We start from the raw sequence: 19,637 nt of genomic DNA, 5'->3' as shown, positions 1-19,637 counted from the left end.
TAAAATACAATAAACAAATTAAACATACATACTGTAAACTGCATGTACAGACGGACAAATATTTTAAAATATGAATATGTAATAATCCATTGTAAAATGTTACTCCTTCGACAAATACACCTAATGTCAGACCAACCAAACTATTTTCTGTACATTTTTTCTATAACAAGGATATACCAAAAATAAAACACACCTAAATGCGTAATATCAAACCCTAAAAAAGTCAAACTTCACTGGCTGCGAGCGTTGACAAGAATCAATAGAAGATATGAAAAAAAAAAAAAATAATAATCCAGCGTGAATGCAAATTAATTTTCAGGAAAACGGTAAGGGAATTTGCGTGACGTCATAAAAACTGGATGTGACGCACATACGACGTGTTTTTTTATTTGTCATAGAAAAAACACGGATACGTTTACAAATTCAAACCGAAATATTTAAACAGTCAATTAAAAAACAACAACAGAATAATAGTTTTATTTTATTTTTGTATTCTAAAAAGTGTATTGGGTGGCTATTTGTTCAATGCATTTTATTTCATTTTTAAACAAAACTCGGTTGTAAGTGTGCATGAGTAGTTTTTGAGCACATTGAACGATATTAATAATAATAATATTAAAAAATAAATGTATAATATTACATTTTCATGTCGTTACATTTGAACTGTCGTCACTCAAATTGTACAAATACTTTTGCATTTCAAAGCACAGACGTTTCACTCCAAATGCATAATAAAAACACTTATCCATGCAAAATAATATGTCTTTTGTGTGCATATTACCGAGAGTTGCTGGAAATCAGGTTGTTAAAGATGATTTGGAATCGACTTCCATGAGACAAAACAAAGCAGAGAGCTGTGCGCTGAAGTTACGAGTCCGGCTAGAAACTCCTACACACACACAGAAAAATATTCCTCTCGGTTGCAATTCATCCAACCACCACCGGGTGGAGTATTGAGCACTGTGTGTGTGTGGGAATACCAACGAAGAAGAAAAAGAAGAGCCTCTGCCTTGACGCTGCACGCTTATTTCACCAGTTTGCTCTTTTGCGAGTAAAGCCTCATTTTTCACACCATGGTGTTAAACCTCATCATCAACGCGAGCAATCCGCCATTAGGTGAGTTGCACATTTTAACCCTATTTCCCAGCTTAGCTGTTAGCACTGTTGTGTGTCAACGGGCAGCTAGCAAACTTGCCGTCGTGGCACCCAAAACGAGAATAATATCGACATAAAAACTCGTAGCAGCCACTTTAAACGGCTCGATTATATACGCTCGACTTGTACTTCTGTTTTTGAAATGGCACCGACTTAGTAATTTTGACAAGTGTTGCATCAGTTAGTGTCCGTCGAGGCAGACAAAAAATGGGCTGTGATTACATCACTTCCGGGTATCACGTGACCACGCACTCGTATTTTGGTGTAATAAAAGCCCACAAAACCTGTATTAAAGTCAATTAAAGGTGACGTAGCCGGTTTAAATGTGGTCCCACGCGTCTGACGGGCGTGAAACAGCGACGCCGCGCGTCTGAGGCGAGTACTGCACGCTGATGCAAGAGCGTCGAAACGGTTCAGCCCCTTTTAATTGCTGTAATTTGGGGGTGTCCAAACTTTTTCCACATGTAGGGATTTTAAGTAAAACTTAATTTTTGCATTTAAAAAAATAGCCGTTTTATAATCCCACTATACACAAACATAAGCAGTGACAAAAATAATTAATACAATTGGAAAATACTTAAATTAAAATTAAATCATAAAATAAGCAGTGTGAAGTGAAGTGAATTATATTTATATAGCGCTTTTTCTCTAGTGACTCAAAGTGCTTTACATAGTGAAACCCAATATCTAAGTTACATTCAAACCAGTGTGGGTGGCACTTGAAGCAGGTGGGTAAAGTGCCTTGCCCAAGGACACAACGGCAGTGACTAGGTTGGCAGAAGCGGGAATCGAACCTGCAACCCTCAAGTTGCTGGCACGGCCACTCTACCAACCGAGCTAAACCGCTTTGGATCGAAGAAAAACCCATTAATTAGCTGCAGGGTTCAAAGCGTAGGACAAAAGTAGCAACTTTGACAATGAATACAATTGGAAAATAATCCATCCATCCATCCATTTTCTACCGCTTATTCCCTTTTGGGGTCGCGGGGGGCGCTGGCGCCTATCTCAGCTACAATCGGGCGGAAGGCGGGGTACACCCTGGACAAGTCGCCACCTCATCGCAGGGCCAACACAGATAATTTAATTAAAATTAAATCATAAAATAAATAAGTCATGAATTCAAGTGTCTTGCCCAAGGACACAACGGCAGTGACTAGGTTGGCAGAAGCGGGAATCGAACCTGCAACCCTCAAGTTGCTGGCACGGCCACTCTACCAACCGAGCTAAACCGCTTTGGATCGAAGAAAAATCCATTAATTAGCTGCAGGGTTCAAAGCGTAGGAAAAAAGTAGCAACTTTGACAATGAATACAATTGGAAAATAATTTAATTAAAATTAAATCATAAAATCGATAAGTCATGAATTCAAGTGTCTTGCCCAAGGACACAACGGCAGTGACTAGGTTGGCAGAAGAGGGAATCGAACCTGCAACCCTCAAGTTGCTGGCACGGGCAATCTACCAACCGAGCTAAACCGCTTTGGATTGAAGAAAAATCAATTAATTAACTGCAGGGTTCAAAGCGTAGGAAAAAAGTAGCAACTTTGACAATGAATACAATTGGAAAATAATTTAATGAAAATTAAATCATAAAATAAATAAGTCATGAATTCAAGTGTCTTGCCCAAGGACACAACGGCAGTGACTAGGTTGGCAGAAGCGGGAATCGAACCTGCAACCCTCAAGTTGCTGGCACGGCCACTCTACCAACCGAGCTAAACCGCTTTGGATCGAAGAAAAATCCATTAATTAGCTGCAGGGTTCAAAGCGTAGGAAAAAAGTAGCAACTTTGACAATGAATACAATTGGAAAATAATTTAATTAAAATTAAATCATAAAATCGATAAGTCATGAATTCAAGTGTCTTGCCCAAGGACACAACGGCAGTGACTAGGTTGGCAGAAGAGGGAATCGAACCTGCAACCCTCAAGTTGCTGGCACGGGCAATCTACCAACCGAGCTAAACCGCTTTGGATTGAAGAAAAATCAATTAATTAACTGCAGGGTTCAAAGCGTAGGAAAAAAGTAGCAACTTTGACAATGAATACAATTGGAAAATAATTTAATGAAAATTAAATCATAAAATAAATAAGTCATGAATTCAAGTGTCTTGCCCAAGGACACAACGGCAGTGACTAGGTTGGCAGAAGCGGGAATCGAACCTGCAACCCTCAAGTTGCTGGCACGGCCACTCTACCAACCGAGCTAAACCGCTTTGGATCGAAGAAAAATCCATTAATTAGCTGCAGGGTTCATAGCGTAGGAAAAAAGTAGCAACTTTGACGATGAATACAATTGGAAAATAATTTAATTAAAATTAAATCATAAAATAAATAAGTCATGAATTCAATAGAGAAATCATAAAATTATTATACTGGAATAATTGTTCAAATAATTAATTGATGCTTTAAATTGTTGAAATATTTAATTGAAAAAGTGAGCAATTTAATTTTAAAAATGTTTAATAAAAATTAGTTCAGATTATTAAGTCCTTAACTAAATGAATGAATTATTAAATAATTATGTCATGGCATATTTCATTAAATCAAGGAACAATTAATGAAATAATTGAATAAACGAATTCGATGACTTAATTGTAAAAAAATATTTTAGTAAATAATTGAGCAAGAAAATGGTCAAAGGCGTAACAAAACCATGAAATAATTAAATCATAGATAATTCAATCCGAAACTAATTTATTAAATAAATAATTACACCATGATACAAGTATTTAACTCATTGAATAATTCATTAAATGATAAAATTGTAAAAATAATTAACTGTGAAATACTGCCACTGCATTAAATACATATATTTTAAATATAAATCAAATGAATATATTTATTTTTGCAAAATTAAAACATTTGGGTGCTATTTTTCATCCAACCATCCATTTTCTACCGCTTATTCCCTTTTTGAGGTCGCGGGGGGCGTTGGTGCCTATCTCAGCTACAATCGGGCGGAAGGCGGGGTACACCCTGGACAAGTCGCTATCTCATCGCAGGGCCAACACAGATAGACAACATTCACACTCACATTCACACATAAATAAAATTTTCAAAACCAATACCATTTATAGATTTTTTTTTTTTTTTAACCTGTAGGGCCACTCAAGTTTGGTCCTGGAGACCCAGGAGGGTATCACTCATAAAAATGTTAAAAATAAGCCATATAGTATTACTTTTAAGAATTATTCAACGCTTAAATTTCGAGATCAACTCCAATACATCTGATTTAATGTAAAATAAAAAATGTTTGTCAAAAAAGCCCCACAAAATATGCACTTTCCACCCCATCAAAAATAGTTTTTAAGTAATCGGAGCCATACATGGTCTAAAATTCATAACACCATTTATTTTAATTCATTGTTATTTTTTGAGCAGTGACAGCTTTTGAGGAATAAAAGTTTAACATTATTGGGGACTTAAATGGGCTCCACTCAAAATTGTTAAAAATAGTTCATACATTTAATTTTTTTTACTTTCACTATTTAAGTTTTAATATCATCTTTGATTATTATTATAGTTTTTCATGTGGTCCCGGGGACCCGGGTGGGTATCACTCATAAAAATGTTAAAAATAAGTCATATTATTTAATTATTCAACGCTTAAATTTCGAGATCAACTTCAAATATATCTGATTTAAAGTAAAATAAAAACTGTTTTTCCAAAAGATAACACAAAATATGCACTATTTATGTCATCAAAAAATAGTTTTCAAGTAATTAGAGCCTAAATAGGTCTAAAATTCGTAACACCATTGATTAATTATTATTTTTGACTAATGACAGCTTTTGAAGAAAAATAAAAAGCTTAAAATTCCTGGTGATCCAAAAGGGCTCCCACTCATAAAAGTGTTAAAAATAAGTCATACATTTAATTTTTTTTACTTCTACTATTTAGGTTTTTATATCATCTTTGATTATTAATATAGTTTTGAATGTGGTCCTGGGAACCCACAAGGGTATTTGGTCATAAAAATGCTAAAAATAAGTCACATATTATACCTTTTTAAAAATTATTTAACGCTTAAATTTTGAGATCAACTTCAAATATATCGGATTTAAAGTCAAATTAAAAGCTGTTTGTCTAAAAAATAACACAAAATATGCACTATTTCCCTCATCAAAAAATAGTTTTCAAGTAATCGGAGCCTTAAATAAGTCTAAAATTCATAACACCATTGATTAATTATTATTTTTTAATAATGACAGCTTTTGACGAAAAAATAGCTTAAAATTCCTGGGGATCCAAAAGGGCCCCCACTCATAAAAGTGTTAAAAATAAGTCGTACATTTTTTTAAAGTTTTCTTTCACTATTTAAGTTTCTAGATCAACTTTGATTATTATTGTTTTTAATGTGGTCCAAGGGCACCCAGAAAAGTATCAGTCATAAAAATGTTAAAAAAAAATAAGTCAGATTTTATTACTTTTTTTATTAAACGCCTAAATCTAAAAACCAACTTCAAATATATCTGATATAAAGTAAAAAAAGACCTTGTTTTTTTTATAGCAAAAACACAAAATATGCATAAACAATTTCCCCCCAATAAAAAATAATTTTTGATAAATTGGAGCCTTAAATAGGTCTATAATTCATAAACATTATTGATTTTAATTGACTGTTATTTTTGAGAAATGACAGCTTTAAAAGGAAAAAAACCCCAGCCTAAAATTTTTGTGGATATAAAAGGGCCCCACTCATAAAAGTGTTAAAAATAAGTCATACATTTTCTTTTTTTTCTTTCACTATTTAAGTTTATAGATCAACCTTGATTATTCTTATCATTTTTAATGTGGTCCCGAGGACCCTGAAGGGTATTTAGTCATATTTTATTACTTTTTTTTTATTATTCTACGCTTAAATCTTGAGACTAACTTCAAATCCATCTGATATTAACTAGAAAACAACTTTTTGCTCTTTTTGTCAAAAACTCCTGTTTTTTAATGGCAAAAAAAATAAATTATGCACTATTTTCCGCTCCAAAGTAAATAAATAGGTTTATAATTCATAACACCATTGATTTTAAATAATTTTTGAGCAATGAAAGCTTTAAAAGAAAAAATAAAACAGCCTAAAATTCTTGGGCCCCACTCATAAAAGTGCTAAAAATAAGTCAAACATTTTCTTTTTTTTCTTTCACTATTTAAAAGTCTATATCAACTATTATTATTATTATTATTTTTTTTTTAATGTGGTCCCAGGGTCCCGGAAGGGTATCAGTCATATTTACTTTTATTTTTTTTTAATTATTCTGAGCTTAAATCTCGAGATGAACTTCAACTATATCTGATATTAACTAGAAAAGAACTTTTTGCCCTTTTTGTCAAAAAACTCATGTTTTTTAATGGTAAAAAACACATTTCCCTCTCAAAAATAGTTTTTGAGTAAATAAATAGGTTCATAATTACTATTTCTGAGCAATGACAGCTTTAAAAGAAAAAAAAACAGCCTACAAATCTTAGGGATCTCATAAAAGTGCTAAAATAAATCACACATTCCCTTTTTTTATTTCAAACTTTAAGTTTCAAGATCAATTTTGATTAGAAGTTTTTATTATTATTTTAAATATGAGCAACAAGCAGTAGAAAATGGATAATTTAAGCTCTTTATGTAAAAGAAAACAACTTTTGTACGGTAAACAAAATATATTTCGTAGTGGAATATTTGATGTAAAGTAATGGCAGCCTTAAATAAGTCGATACTTCATAACATTGGTTTTGACTCATTAATATTTTTTAAGCTTTTAAAGAAAAAAAACTGCCCTCATGACAGCTTTTTGTGAACAAAAAGTCAACAATGCAACTTTTTCTCGCTACATTTCCTCTGCACGCTCTTTTTTTCCCACTTTTGAGGGACCAATGTCACATTGGGACAAAGGACCTTATTGAATTTCTAGCGTTTTATTATTATTATTATTATTAATCTTTATTATTAGACTGCCGCCTCTTTGAGCTGTAATTTGACCCCCTTAACATGCTTCAAAACTCACCAAATTTGACACACACATCAGGACTGGCGAAAATTGCGATTTAATCAAAAACCAAACCCCAAACTCAAAATTGCGCTCTAACTTCCTCTAGGAAAAAAACCCAGACAAAACTGTCTAACTTCCAGTTGGAATGTCGTAGAAACATGAAACAAAAACCACTACGTAGGTCTCAGTTAGACCTATACACTGACTAAAATCCGGCTAAAATCAACAGAAAGTTTGCAATTCCCCCTTCAATACAAAAGTTGGCTCAAAAAATGTCGCTTTTTTTCAAACATTATCTCCTCTGAGGCCGTTTGTCGTTTCGGCTTCAAATAAACACAGAAGAGAGATTGAACCCTTCTGCTTAAAAGTTGATGAAAGAGTTTGAATTACTACCCCGGTTTGGATTTTATGAGCGCTCAAAGAACCAGTGCGCTGGTGCTGTTGTGCTACTTCTGTCACAAAATGGCGGCTTCCTGCTCAGACAAAACTGCTTCTAACTCACTGTAGGACTGTCATACACACATGAAACAAAAAACTCAATGTAGGTCTCACTGAGACCTATATTTCATACACCGACCACCCCCAACTAAAATCAACAGGAAGTTTATTATTTCCACTTCAATACAACAGCTGCATTGGTGGCACAAGGCGTCCTTATAAAATGCCAAAGCCACTTTAAAACTGTTATTACTAAGGCTACGAATCTTTGGGTGTCCCACGATTCGATTCAATATAGATTCTTGGGGTCACGATTCGATAATATATTGATTTTTTTTCGATTCAACGCGATTCTCGATTGAAAAACGATATTTTTCCGATTCAAAATGATTCTGTATTCATTCAATACATAGGATTTTAGCAGGATCTACCCCAGTCTGCTGACATGCAAGCAGAGTAGTAGAATTTTTTAAAAAAGCTTTTATAATTGTAAAGGACAATGTTTTATCAACTGATTGCAACAATGTAAATTTGTTTTAACTATTAAACGGACCAAAAATATGACTTATTTTATCTTTGTGAAAATATTGGACACAGTGTGTTGTCAAGCTTATGAGATGCGATGCAAGTGTAAGCCACTGTGACACTATTGTTCTTTTTTATTATTTTTATAAATGTCTAATGATAATGTCAATGAGGGATTTTTAATTACTGCTATGCTGAAATTACAACTAATATTGATACTGTTGTTGATGATATTCATTTTTGTTTCACTACTTTTGGTTTGTTCTGTGTCGTGTTTGTGTCTCCTCTCAATTGCTCTGTTTATTGCAGTTCTGAGTGTTGCTGGGTCAGGTTCGGTTTTGGAATTGGATTGCATTGTTATGGTATTGCTGTGTATTACTTTGTTGGATTGATAAAAAAAAAAAAAAAAAAAGAGAATCGATTCTGAATCGAGCCGCTGCTCCTCCACATCGAGAGGAGCCATATGAGGTGGTTCGGGCATCTGGTCAGGATGCCACCCGAACGCCTCCCGAGGGAGGTGTTTAGGGCACGTCCAACCGGTAGGAGGCCACGGGGAAGACCCAGGACACGTTGGGAAGACTATGTCTCCTGGCTGGCCTGGGAACGCCTCGGGATCCCCCGGGAAGAGCTAGACGAAGTGGCTGGGGAGAGGGAAGTCTGGGCTTCCCTGCTTAGGCTGCTGCCCCCGCGACCCGACCTCGGATAAGCGGAAGAAGATGGATGGATGGATGGATTCTGAATCGCATAACGTATTCGAATCGATTTTTTCCCCACACCCCTAGTTATTACTATGAGAATGATGTATAACGTGTAAACAACTTTTTCTCTGTGTAATAATCCATCCATCCATCTGCAACCGCTTATCCGGGCTTGGATCGCGGGGGCCGCAGCCCAAGCAGTCCCGTCCATCGCTGTTTGCTGCTTTAACTTATGTTTTGTTCTTTTATTGGAGTTTTTAGAATTTGCCGAGCCTGTCAAAAAATGGCACCTTTTTGCAAGTCGGACTGGTTTTTTCACTCCTAAATGGTTCTAAAAGTTATGTGGAGAAGATGTTTGTTTGAGCACGTCGTCACCTCTCGCCCGTCCCAGGAGCTCTGCTGACTGCCGAGCACGTGAAAGGAAGCGTGCAGCTGTCCGTGGAGGAAGGCAAAGACAATCGCCTCCATGTGTCAGAGTGAGCATGTCCACCATTTAAGAAAGTCTTCATTATATGCATGTCCTCCAACCTGCTGGCTTTTCCTCCCAGCGCCATCCAGTTCAACGATGCCAACTCCATCAGCCGCTACCTGGCACGGGTGGCACCTGCCCTGGGCCTCTATGGAGCCAACCTGATGGAGCAGACTGAGGTGTGTGTGAGTGTGTGTGCATGCGTGCATTAAATAAAAGGTCAAACAGGGTAAACAAGGTAAATAAAAGGGAATATAGAAGATAAAAGAAGTAAATAAAAGGTAAAAGAAGGTAAATAAAATTGACAAAAAGTGATATAGTAGGTACAAGTAGTAAATAAAATGTACAAAAAGTAATATAGTATATACAAGTGGCAAATAAAAAGTAAAACGAGGTAAAAAAAAAAGGGTATACAGAAGATAAATGAAGTTAAAATTAAATACAAGGTAAACAAAGGTCAATAAAAATGTACAAAAAGTGATATACTCGGTACAAGTAGCAAATAAAAGGTCAGGTAAGGTAAATGAAGTATACCAAAAGTAATATAGTAGGTACAAGTAGCAAATAAAAGGTAAAAGAAGGTAAACAAAAAATGTAAAAGTAATATAGTAGGCACAAGTAGCAAATACAAGGTAAAAAAGGAATATATACAATAAAATAAGTAAATGAAAGGTTAAAAAAAAGGGTAAAAGTAGTAAATGAAAGGTAAAGGAAGGTAAATGAAAAGTACAAAAAGTAATATAGTATATACAAGTAGCAAATAAAAAGTAAAAGAAGAATATAGAAGATAAATGAAGTAAAAGGTACAAGTACCAAATAAAAGGTAAAATAAGGCAAATAAAATATACAAAAAGTAATATAGTATATACAAGTAGCAAATAAAAGGTCAAATAAGGTAAATAAAATATAATAAAGGGGAATATAGAAAATAAATGAAGTAAATAAAAGGTACAGCAAATAATGTAGTAGATAAAAGTTGTAAATAAAAGGTAAAAGAAAGTAAATAAAATGTACAAAAAGTAATATAGTTGGTACAAGTAGCAATGAAAGGTAAAACAAGGTAAAAGTAGTAAATAAAGGGTAAAATAAGGTAATTAAAATGTATGAGTTGTAATACAGAAGGTAGAATTAGTAGATATAAAGTAAAAGAAGGTAAACAAAATATACAAAAGTAATATAATAGGCAAAGGTAGCAAATAAAAGGTAAAAAAGGAATATATACAATAAAATAAGTAAATGAAAGGTAAAAAAAGGGTAAAAGTAGTAAATGAAAGGTAAAGGAAGGTAAATAAAATGTACAAAAAGTAATATAGTATATACAAGTAGCAAATAAAAAGTAAAATAAGGTAAAATAAGAATATAGAAGATAAATGAAGTAAAAGGTACAAGTACCAAATAAAACTTAAAGGCAAATAAAATATACAAAAAGTAATATAGTATATACAAGTATCAAATAAAAGGTAGAATAAGGTAAATAAAATGTAATAAAAGGGGATATAGAATATAAATGAAGTAAATAAAAGGTACAACAAATAATTTAGTAGATAAAAGTAGTAAATAAAAGGTAAAAGAAATTAAATAAAATGTACAAAAAGTAATATAGTTGGTACAATCAGCAATGAAAGGTAAAACAAGGTAAAAGTAGTAAATAAAGGGTAATTGAAGGAAAATAAAATGTATGAGTTGTAATACAGAAGGTAGAATTAGTAGATATAAAGTAGAAGAAGGTAAGTTGAAGGTAAAGCTAGTAAATAGAAGGTAAGTAAAAGGTAAAAGAAGGAATAGAGAAGGCAAGTAAAGGGTAAAAGAATGAATAGTATCGGGAATTAAAAGGTAAAAGTAAATAAAATGTACGAGTCGGAATATAGAAGGCAAAAGAAGGTAAATTGAAGGTAAAGGTAGTGAATAGAAGTTAAAAAGGTAAAATAAGGAATATAAAAGGTAAAAGAAGGAATATGAAAAAAATCGTAAAATAGGTTAAATAGAAGGTAAATAATATGGAAGGTAAATGAAAGGTAAACAAGGAATGAATAGTAAAATAAGGTAAATATTAACTAACTACAAGTTAAAACAAGTTAATAGAAGGTACATTAAGGTAAAGAAATGGTAAATAAAATATGAAATAAGAAATATAGAAAGTCAAAGAAGTAATACATGGTAATACATGTTAAATCGAAGCTAAAAAAAAAAAGGTAAATGGAAGGTAAACAAGGTAAATTAAAGGTAAAAAGGTATAGAAAAGGTAAAAGACGGTCTCGGAAGGTAAGTAGAAGGAAATGAAACTTATGGCAAGTACACAAGTCTTTGTTTATTTCAACTACAATTTGCATTGAGGCTACAAAAGTGGAGCAAACTAATCAATAGATTATTGAAAAGATGGATAGCTGCAGCCATACTTTGAAGGTTTCCATCCTTGTGCTTTGCCTGCAGGTGGACCACTGGCTGGAGTTCAGCGCTCGCCGCCTGTGCGCCCAGTCGGACTTTGTGGCGGCCCTGGGCGAGCTGAACAAGGCCCTGTCGCTCAGAACCTTCCTGGTGGGACACACCCTCACCCTGGCCGACCTGTCCGTGTGGGCCGCCCTCCAAGGTCAGCGCCCGAGGGTACATCTCTGAAGTTGTTGTCTTTTGCAACTTGGTGCGGGTCTGTTTCCCTCAGGCCACGGAGACTGGTCCGACCAGAACAGAACCTTCAGCCACGTCGGTCGCTGGTTCGACTTCCTGAGCTCGCAGGTTCCTTTCACTGCCTTGGACAACAAATACACCAGCAAGAAAGCTCCGCCCACCAAGTCCAATGTAAGTCACAAGTTTCATCTTTTCAACAGCTTCAGACGTACCAAGGGATGCAACCTTTTTATTTATATGTAACGTCTTTTTTCATTGTTTTATGCGCTTTTGTAAAAAATAAAAAATAAAAATTATATATACATACATACACACACATATATATATATATATATATATATATATATATATATTTATATTTATTAATTTAATGTATATGTGTGTATATTTATCTGTGTGTGTGTGTATATTCATGTGTGTAAACATATGTGTATGTATGTGTGTGTGTGTATATATATATATACTTATATATACATATGTATGCATGTATGTGTATATGTATATTTATTAGGGCTGGGCAACGATTAAAAATTTTAATCGAAGTTAATCGCACTATTTCTCCGATTAATCGCGATTAACTGCATTGTATACGCAAAGCCCAATAATGAATTCAAAAGTAGTGTGTAGTGCACCTTTATTGGAATATTCTCCCACATGAACAAAAGCGCCAAAACATTTGTTGTGCAAACACAATTTAAATCAGTCCTTGTTAAACAGTAGCAGTTAAATAGCATATTTTATGAAAATCAACTCAAAAAATGTAAATACAAACATTTAAGCTTATTGCCACTGCCAGGGTGTTTAAGTTATCCTGTTTGTTATGGAAAATAAATATAATCTACATACAAATCTCTGAGCCACAATCATAACATCTGAACAGGCAATTTCTGAGCTAACAGCAGAAACATTTTTTTTATCAGGGATCTTATGTTTAAAAAAACCTATATTATAGGTAGTGGGCTGTTTTAGGGAATTTTTGTTCAAATTATCGGTAGTAGCAATATTAATAATGTTGTGTTTATTCTGCGTTGTGCACTTAAAATAATTATGACCATATCTAGGAATTGATATGATGGGAATTTTCCGATTGTTTGCTTGGTGCTTTGATAAACTGAACGCATCATATACATGGTACTATATTGTGATATGAGCCAGGGAAAAAAAGAACTACCCTACCCAGCATGCAACAGGAGTGACGAGCATGCGCGGTAGCCCGATATAGGTTGTGTGTCGCCATGACGGCATCTTGTATGTTGTGATATGCACGCTCTGAAAGTAAACGTTAAGAACTCAGCCAACACTCCTGGTCTGCATTATTCATAAATAGACAGACAACACATATACTCCGCTGCTTCACATGTAGCCGGCAAAGTATTCCCATGCTAGCTAGCCGGTCTAGCAAGCACGCGTCATTCAGTCCAAAACGGCCCGATCCATCCACATCCAGAATTGTCTGGCGGTCGTAAGTGATCCCGGAGTGACCACGCTGTAAGCCAGCCATGAAATTTGCAGAATTGTCCGGTATTTTTGCCAAATGTTCCATCTTTACCAAGAGCCCCTAGACGCCGAAGCACGTCCGGGCGTCGCCATCTTGCTAAGAAAAAGCGTTAACAAAATAAAAGCATGTAAACAACATACGCAAATGTGCGATAAAATAATTGTCGGCGTTAATAGATTGATGAGTTAACTCGTAATTAACGCATTAATCTGCCCACCCCTAATATATATATAAAATAAAATAAAAAACACCAACCATTTTTATGGTTGAAAACACACAAAATATGCAGTATCTCCAAAAATGACTTGCAAAGTGGAATACTTGAGACAAAGTAATTACAGCCTTTGGTGTATTGCAATTTTTTGATGGTATGCACTACTTGAATGTGGGATTTTTATTTTTTTTTCAACATTGACATATAATTTATTATGATGAACAGAAGAAAACAGTTCAAATAAACAGAATCAAAAAGTAGCTGTCAAACTTCTTTGCAGCAATTGTTTATTTTAGCCAGATTAAATAAAGTAGCAAACAAAAATAAACATACTGAAATGAATGTTATAAATTGCGTTTATTATATTTTTGATAGTAACAATAAAAAAAAAAGCATGAAAATGAAAAAGGAGCAAACTTAGGAATTCTTGTTGAAAAACTACACAAACTTCAACTACGTACTACAAATTTGAACCATGAAGAAATAAAGTGACCCGTTCTTTCTTGTTTTATTGATTGCTCTGTTTAATACGAGTAGAGAAGCATTGCTAGAACTCACACCTTTTCTGACCTTTTGCCTAACAGTCGGAGGTAAAGGAGAAAAAGGCAGACCTCGGAAAGTTTGTGGAGTTGCCCGGCGCCGAGATGGGCAAGGTGGTGGTTCGATTCCCGCCCGAAGCCAGCGGGTAAGTCTTGCAGTGTCTTCCTAGGATCTCACCAAGTTATACAGTATTTATGTGCCGTATTTTTCGAAATATAAAGCGCACCGGTATGTGAGCCACACCCACAAAATTTTGCAGATATACAGGTAGGTACATGTTGCGAAATAAGGTATTTACATGAAAAGATTATTTTAATGATTATTTACAAACCTTAATTGTTTCCAAACGGTGTCTGTAACACGGCAGTAAATCGGCTGATCAAACAAAACAGAAGCTTCATGGACCCACTAGCTGCGGAAGCCCGCTTTCCAATCAGCTAAACAGTCTCAATAACTCCAAAGTGGCGTTTTTTTTTTTGTGAATTTACTGAAACAATACAAAAAGAATGCCATTGTAAGGTTATTGAAACATTTATCAGTACATTGCACAGTACAGTACATATTCCGTACAATTGACCACTAAATGGTAACACCCCAATAAGTTTTTCAACTTGTTTAAGTCGGGGTCCACGTTAATCAATTCATGGTACAAATATGTACTATCAACATAATACAGTCATCACACAGGTTCATCATCATAGTATGTACATTGAATTATTTACATTATTTACAATCCGGGGGGTGGGATGAGGAGCTTTGGTTGATAGCAGTACTTCGGTCTTTAACAATTGCATCAACAGAGAAATGTGGACATTGAAACAGTGTAGGTCTTATTTAGTAGGATATGTACAGCCAGCAGATAGCATAAGAACAAGTATATACATTAGAAGTACTTTTGAGTTGTTTATAATCCGGGGAGATGGGATGTGAATGGAGGAGGGTATTAGTAAAGTGTTGAAGTTGCCTGGAGGTGTTGTTTTAGAGCGGTTTTGAAGGAATATAGAGATGCACTTACTATTATACCTGTTGGGAGTGCATTCCACATTGATGTGGCATAGAAAGAGAATGAGTTAAGACCTTTGTTAGCTCGGAATCTGGGTTTAACGTGGTTTGTGGAGCTCCCCCTGGTGTTGTGGTTATGGCGGTCATTTACGTTAAGGAAGTAGTTTGACATGTACTTCGGTATCAAGGAGGTGTAGCGGATTTTATAGACTAGGCTCAGTGCAAGTTGTTTTACTCTGTCCTCCACCCTGAGCCAGCCCACTTTGGAGAAGTGGGTTGGATTGAGGTGTGATCTGGGGTGGAGGTCTAAAAGTAACCGGACTAGCTTATTCTGGGATGTTTGGAGTCTAGATTTGAGGGTTTTGGAGGTGCTGGGGTACCAGGAGGTGCAAGCGTAATCGAAGAAGGGTTGAATGAGAGTTCCCCGCTAGAATCCTCAAGGTGCTTTTGTTGACCAGAGAGGAGATTCTGTAGAGGAATCTCATTCTTTGGTTGACCTTTTTGATCACCTTGGTTGCTATTTTATCACAGGAAAGATTAGCCTCTAGAATGGAACCTAGGTAGGTGATCTCATCCTTCCTGGTGATAACAATGTCACCCACTTTTATAGTGAAGTCACTGACTTTCTTAAGTTTGATATGGGACCCAAATAGGATTGTGTGTGTGTGTGTGCGTGCGTGCGTGCGTGCGTGCCAATCATTGGTACTTTAACTTTTAATGCTAACGACGCAAAAGTTGTTTTAGTTATATTGTAAAACTAAGAAACGTTGCTTGGAGTGATGAATGAGAAATCCATATAAGTAAAAACGCTATGGACGGCCAGAAGAGGGAACAGCACTTCTACTTCCGGTCTCAAGCACTGAAGCACCTGCAGTAAGTGAGCTTGTCTAAAAAAATGGTGTCGTAGCACATGGACACACCTTTTTAGTGTTTGCTTTAAAAAAAAAAAATTTGTATTATGGCCCTCGGTAAAGAAAGGCCCATACGTTGACCGTGTCGTTTTGTAGGAGTTCAAAGGGCAAAAGATGGAAATTTACGATACCCCATTTTTTTTGTACGTTTATCTCGTTCTTTTCGCCCGCAGGTATCTGCACATAGGTCACGCCAAGGCCGCCCTGCTCAACCAGCACTACCAGGTCACCTTCAAAGGCAAGCTCATCATGCGCTTTGACGACACTAACCCCGAGAAGGAGAAGGAGGACTTTGAAAAGGTGCACATTGGGGTTTTGCATGATATATTACAGGGAATAGGTTGATTGGCAACACTAAATTGGACCTAGTGTGTGAATGTGAGTGGGAATGTTGTCTGTTTATCTGTGTTGGCCCTGGGATGAGGTGGCAACTTGTCCAGGGTGTACACCGCCTTCCGCCCGAACGCAGCTGGGATAAGCTCCAGCACCCCTTGCGACCCCAAAGGGGACAAATGTACAGAAAATAGTTTGGTTGGTCTGACATTAAGTGTATTTGTCTAAGGAGAAACATTTTACATTGGGTTATTACATATTTATATTTTAAAATATTTGTCCGTGTATACATGCAGTTTACAGTATGTATGTTTAATTAGTTTATTGTATTTTACTTGGTTAAATTGAAAATATCTCCCTATATTTATCATAGACCGTTTTATGATTTTTTTTGTCACTGTTTTAGTGTTTGTGCATAGTGGGATTATAAAACAGCTATTTTGTATCACTGGAAAGATTAGCCTCTAGAATGGAGCCTAGGTAGGAAACCTTAATTGTACTGCATAGCTCGGTTGGTAGAGTGGCCGTGCTAGCAACTTGAGGGTTGCAGGTTCGATTCCCGCTTGTGCCATCCTAGTCACTGCCGTTGTGTCCTTGGGCAAGACACTTTACCCACCTGCTCCCAGTGCCATCCACACTGGTTTAAATGTAACTTAGATATTGGGTTTCACTATGTAAAGCGCTTTGAGTCACTTGAGAAAAGCGCTATATAAATATAATTCACTTCACTGTTTACATTTTTTTATATGCAAAATGAAGTCTTATTTAAAATTACTGTTATTTTTTTTTAATACTTTTTTTATTATTTGTTCTTTCGTGCCAAAAAAGTGCCCATAAAATAGTAATTATAATAATACAAATATTATTGTTATCGTTATTATATCATTGATGTATTCAATTATTTTAAAAATATATTAATTTGATTTATAGTTAAACTATATGTATTTATTTAATGCAGTGGTGGTATTTCACAATTTAATTGCACATTTAATTATTTAACAATGTTATTATTTAATGAATTATTCCATGAGTTAAATACATATATCATGGTGTAATTATGTATTTAATGAATTTAGGATTTAATTTAGGGCTTTAATTTAGGGCTCCACGGTGGAAGAGGGGTTAGTGCGTCTGCCTCACAATACGAAGTTCCTGCAGTCCTGGGTTCAAATCCAGGCTCGGGATCTTTCTGTGTGGAGTTGGCATGTTCTCCGGCTTCCTCCCACTTCCAAAGACATGCACCTGGGGATAGGTTGATTGGCAACACTAAATTGGCCCTAGTGTGTGAATGTGAGTGTGAATGTTGTCTGTCTATCTGTGTTGGCCCTGCGATGAGGTGGCGACTTGTCCAGGGTGTACCCTGCCTTCCGCCCGATTGTAGCTGAGATAGGCGCCAGCGCCCCCTGCGACCCCGAAAGGGAATAAGCGGTAGAAATGGATGGATGGATGGATTTAATTATCCATTTTTCAGTTATTTCTTGATTTCATTACGTCTTTTGACAATTTTCTTACTCAATTATTTACTAAAATGATTTTACAATTTAGTCATTCAATTAGTTTATTCAATTAGTTATTGAATTTTTAAAAAATCTATTCCGAATTGAATCGTCGCCCCAAGAATCGTAATGGAATTGATGAGTAGCCCAAAGATTCTCACTTCTCGTGTTGACGTCCCCCCCCCCCCCCCCTCAGGTGATCCTGGAGGACATTGCCATGTTGCAGATCCAACCGGACCAGTTCACATACACCAGCGACCATTTCGACGTCATCATGCAGCTGGCCGAGCAGCTGCTCCGAGACGGCAAGGCCTACATCGACGACACGCCCCCCGAGCAGATGAAGCAGGAGCGGGAGCAGCGCGTGGAGTCCAAGCACAGGAACAACTGTACGGCGACGACCACCACGCCGCTTTCTTGTCCGGCGCCGGCATTTCATTTTGTCTCCCCCCACCCCCGTGTCTCGCAACCAGCCGTGGAGCAGAACATGAAGATGTGGTCGGAGATGAAAGCCGGCAGCGTGCAGGGCCAGACGTGCTGCATGAGGGCCAAGATCGACATGACCTCCAACAACGGCTGCCTGAGGGACCCCACCTTGTACCGCTGCAAGAACACCCCCCACCCCCGCACAGGAACCGCATACAAGTAAACACGGCGCCACACATCGAATCAAACTTTATTTATACCGCACTTCATTTCATGCACAGTAGAGATGCGCGGATAGGCAATTATATCATCCGCAACCGCATCACCAAAGTCGTCAGTCAGCCACCCGCCGTCCACCCGAACCAACATTTTATCAGAACCGCAACCACCCGCCCGCTGAAATACATCAGAGGTCGGCCCGCTTTACCACTCAAAGAGCTATTTAAACCCGTATCACAGAGTAAAGAAGACAATGGGAGCCGCTAACGCTCTCGCAAATATCCAATGGTGTTCATCTTGATGACAAGAACAAGGGCGTGCTGTGAAGCCATTGCCTTTGATACCTTCAACATGTACAAGCCGATTGTTAGTCCAGCAACAGGTTGTATGGAGCTTCCTCGATCACACGTACAAGATTGAAAGGCATACTGGGTGACACAGAGTACACTGATGGTTGTGATATAAACAATTTTAACACTCTTACTAATATGCGCCACACTGTGAAGCCACACCAAACAAGAATGACAAACACATTTCGGGAGAACATCCTCACAGTAAAAACATAAACGCAACACAAATAAATACCCAGAATCCTTTGTATCCGTGACAGTAACTGAATATACTTAACACCCCCGCGCCCCCAACCTCGTCCACCTTACCGATGCACGGGAGGGGATGGGGGGTGGCGGGGTTTGCTCCTAGCGGGGTGTATAAACTAGTCAGGATTTGTCATGGATGCAAAGGATTCTGGGTATTTGTTGTGTTGCGTTTCTACCGCACCTGTTCAAGAAGTCGTGTTAATGGTCAAGAGTATTTTATGTATTATTGGTTAACTTCAGAATAACAATGTTATTAAAAAGAATAAGAGATGCACGCATTTAGTTGTTAGGAGGCATAGAATTCTCTGTACAAGGGTACAGGTCTACGGGATTCTCCTCATTGAGCTAAATTGAATCCAGTCTCTGTTGAATTCCTTGCTTCTTGTCTGTTTAATACATTTCATCAGTGTTTGAACCTGACAGTTGTATTCAGTGTTAAAAATATAATATGGCTCTCACAGAAATACATTTTAAAATATTTGGCTTTCATGGCTCTCTCAGCCAAAAAGGTTCCCC

The 19,637-nt window shown here is 36.5% G+C and overlaps 2 protein-coding genes across 4 annotated transcripts in view; one reads left to right on the top strand and one right to left on the bottom strand.

The window, feature by feature from the left end:
* Nucleotides 1-1,357, bottom strand: part of tdp1 (tyrosyl-DNA phosphodiesterase 1) — a 30,597-nt gene extending 29,240 nt beyond the window's left edge. Inside the window, exon 1 of one of the 2 annotated variants that reach the window (XM_061892337.1) lies at nucleotides 782-1,357. The gene's annotated coding sequence lies outside the window, so the exon portion shown is untranslated. The remainder of the gene's footprint in view (nucleotides 1-781) is intronic. The other variant, XM_061892331.1, reaches the window with a different exon arrangement.
* The window catches only part of eprs1 (glutamyl-prolyl-tRNA synthetase 1), a 102,663-nt gene continuing 83,981 nt past the window's right edge, over nucleotides 956-19,637 (top strand). For both annotated transcript variants that reach the window (XM_061892324.1, XM_061892319.1), the window contains exons 1-9: nucleotides 956-1,116; nucleotides 9,184-9,268; nucleotides 9,341-9,440; nucleotides 11,692-11,848; nucleotides 11,918-12,054; nucleotides 14,180-14,280; nucleotides 16,222-16,348; nucleotides 18,074-18,266; nucleotides 18,351-18,522. In XM_061892324.1, coding sequence (XP_061748308.1) covers nucleotides 1,074-1,116; nucleotides 9,184-9,268; nucleotides 9,341-9,440; nucleotides 11,692-11,848; nucleotides 11,918-12,054; nucleotides 14,180-14,280; nucleotides 16,222-16,348; nucleotides 18,074-18,266; nucleotides 18,351-18,522 — 1,115 coding nt within the window. In that variant the 5' untranslated portion in view covers nucleotides 956-1,073. The remainder of the gene's footprint in view (nucleotides 1,117-9,183; nucleotides 9,269-9,340; nucleotides 9,441-11,691; nucleotides 11,849-11,917; nucleotides 12,055-14,179; nucleotides 14,281-16,221; nucleotides 16,349-18,073; nucleotides 18,267-18,350; nucleotides 18,523-19,637) is intronic.

The sequence above is a fragment of the Nerophis ophidion genome, linkage group LG02, assembly GCF_033978795.1.
Source record: "Nerophis ophidion isolate RoL-2023_Sa linkage group LG02, RoL_Noph_v1.0, whole genome shotgun sequence".
NCBI classification, from domain to species: domain Eukaryota; kingdom Metazoa; phylum Chordata; class Actinopteri; order Syngnathiformes; family Syngnathidae; genus Nerophis; species Nerophis ophidion.
This window is presented reverse-complemented; position numbering and strand designations above follow the sequence as displayed.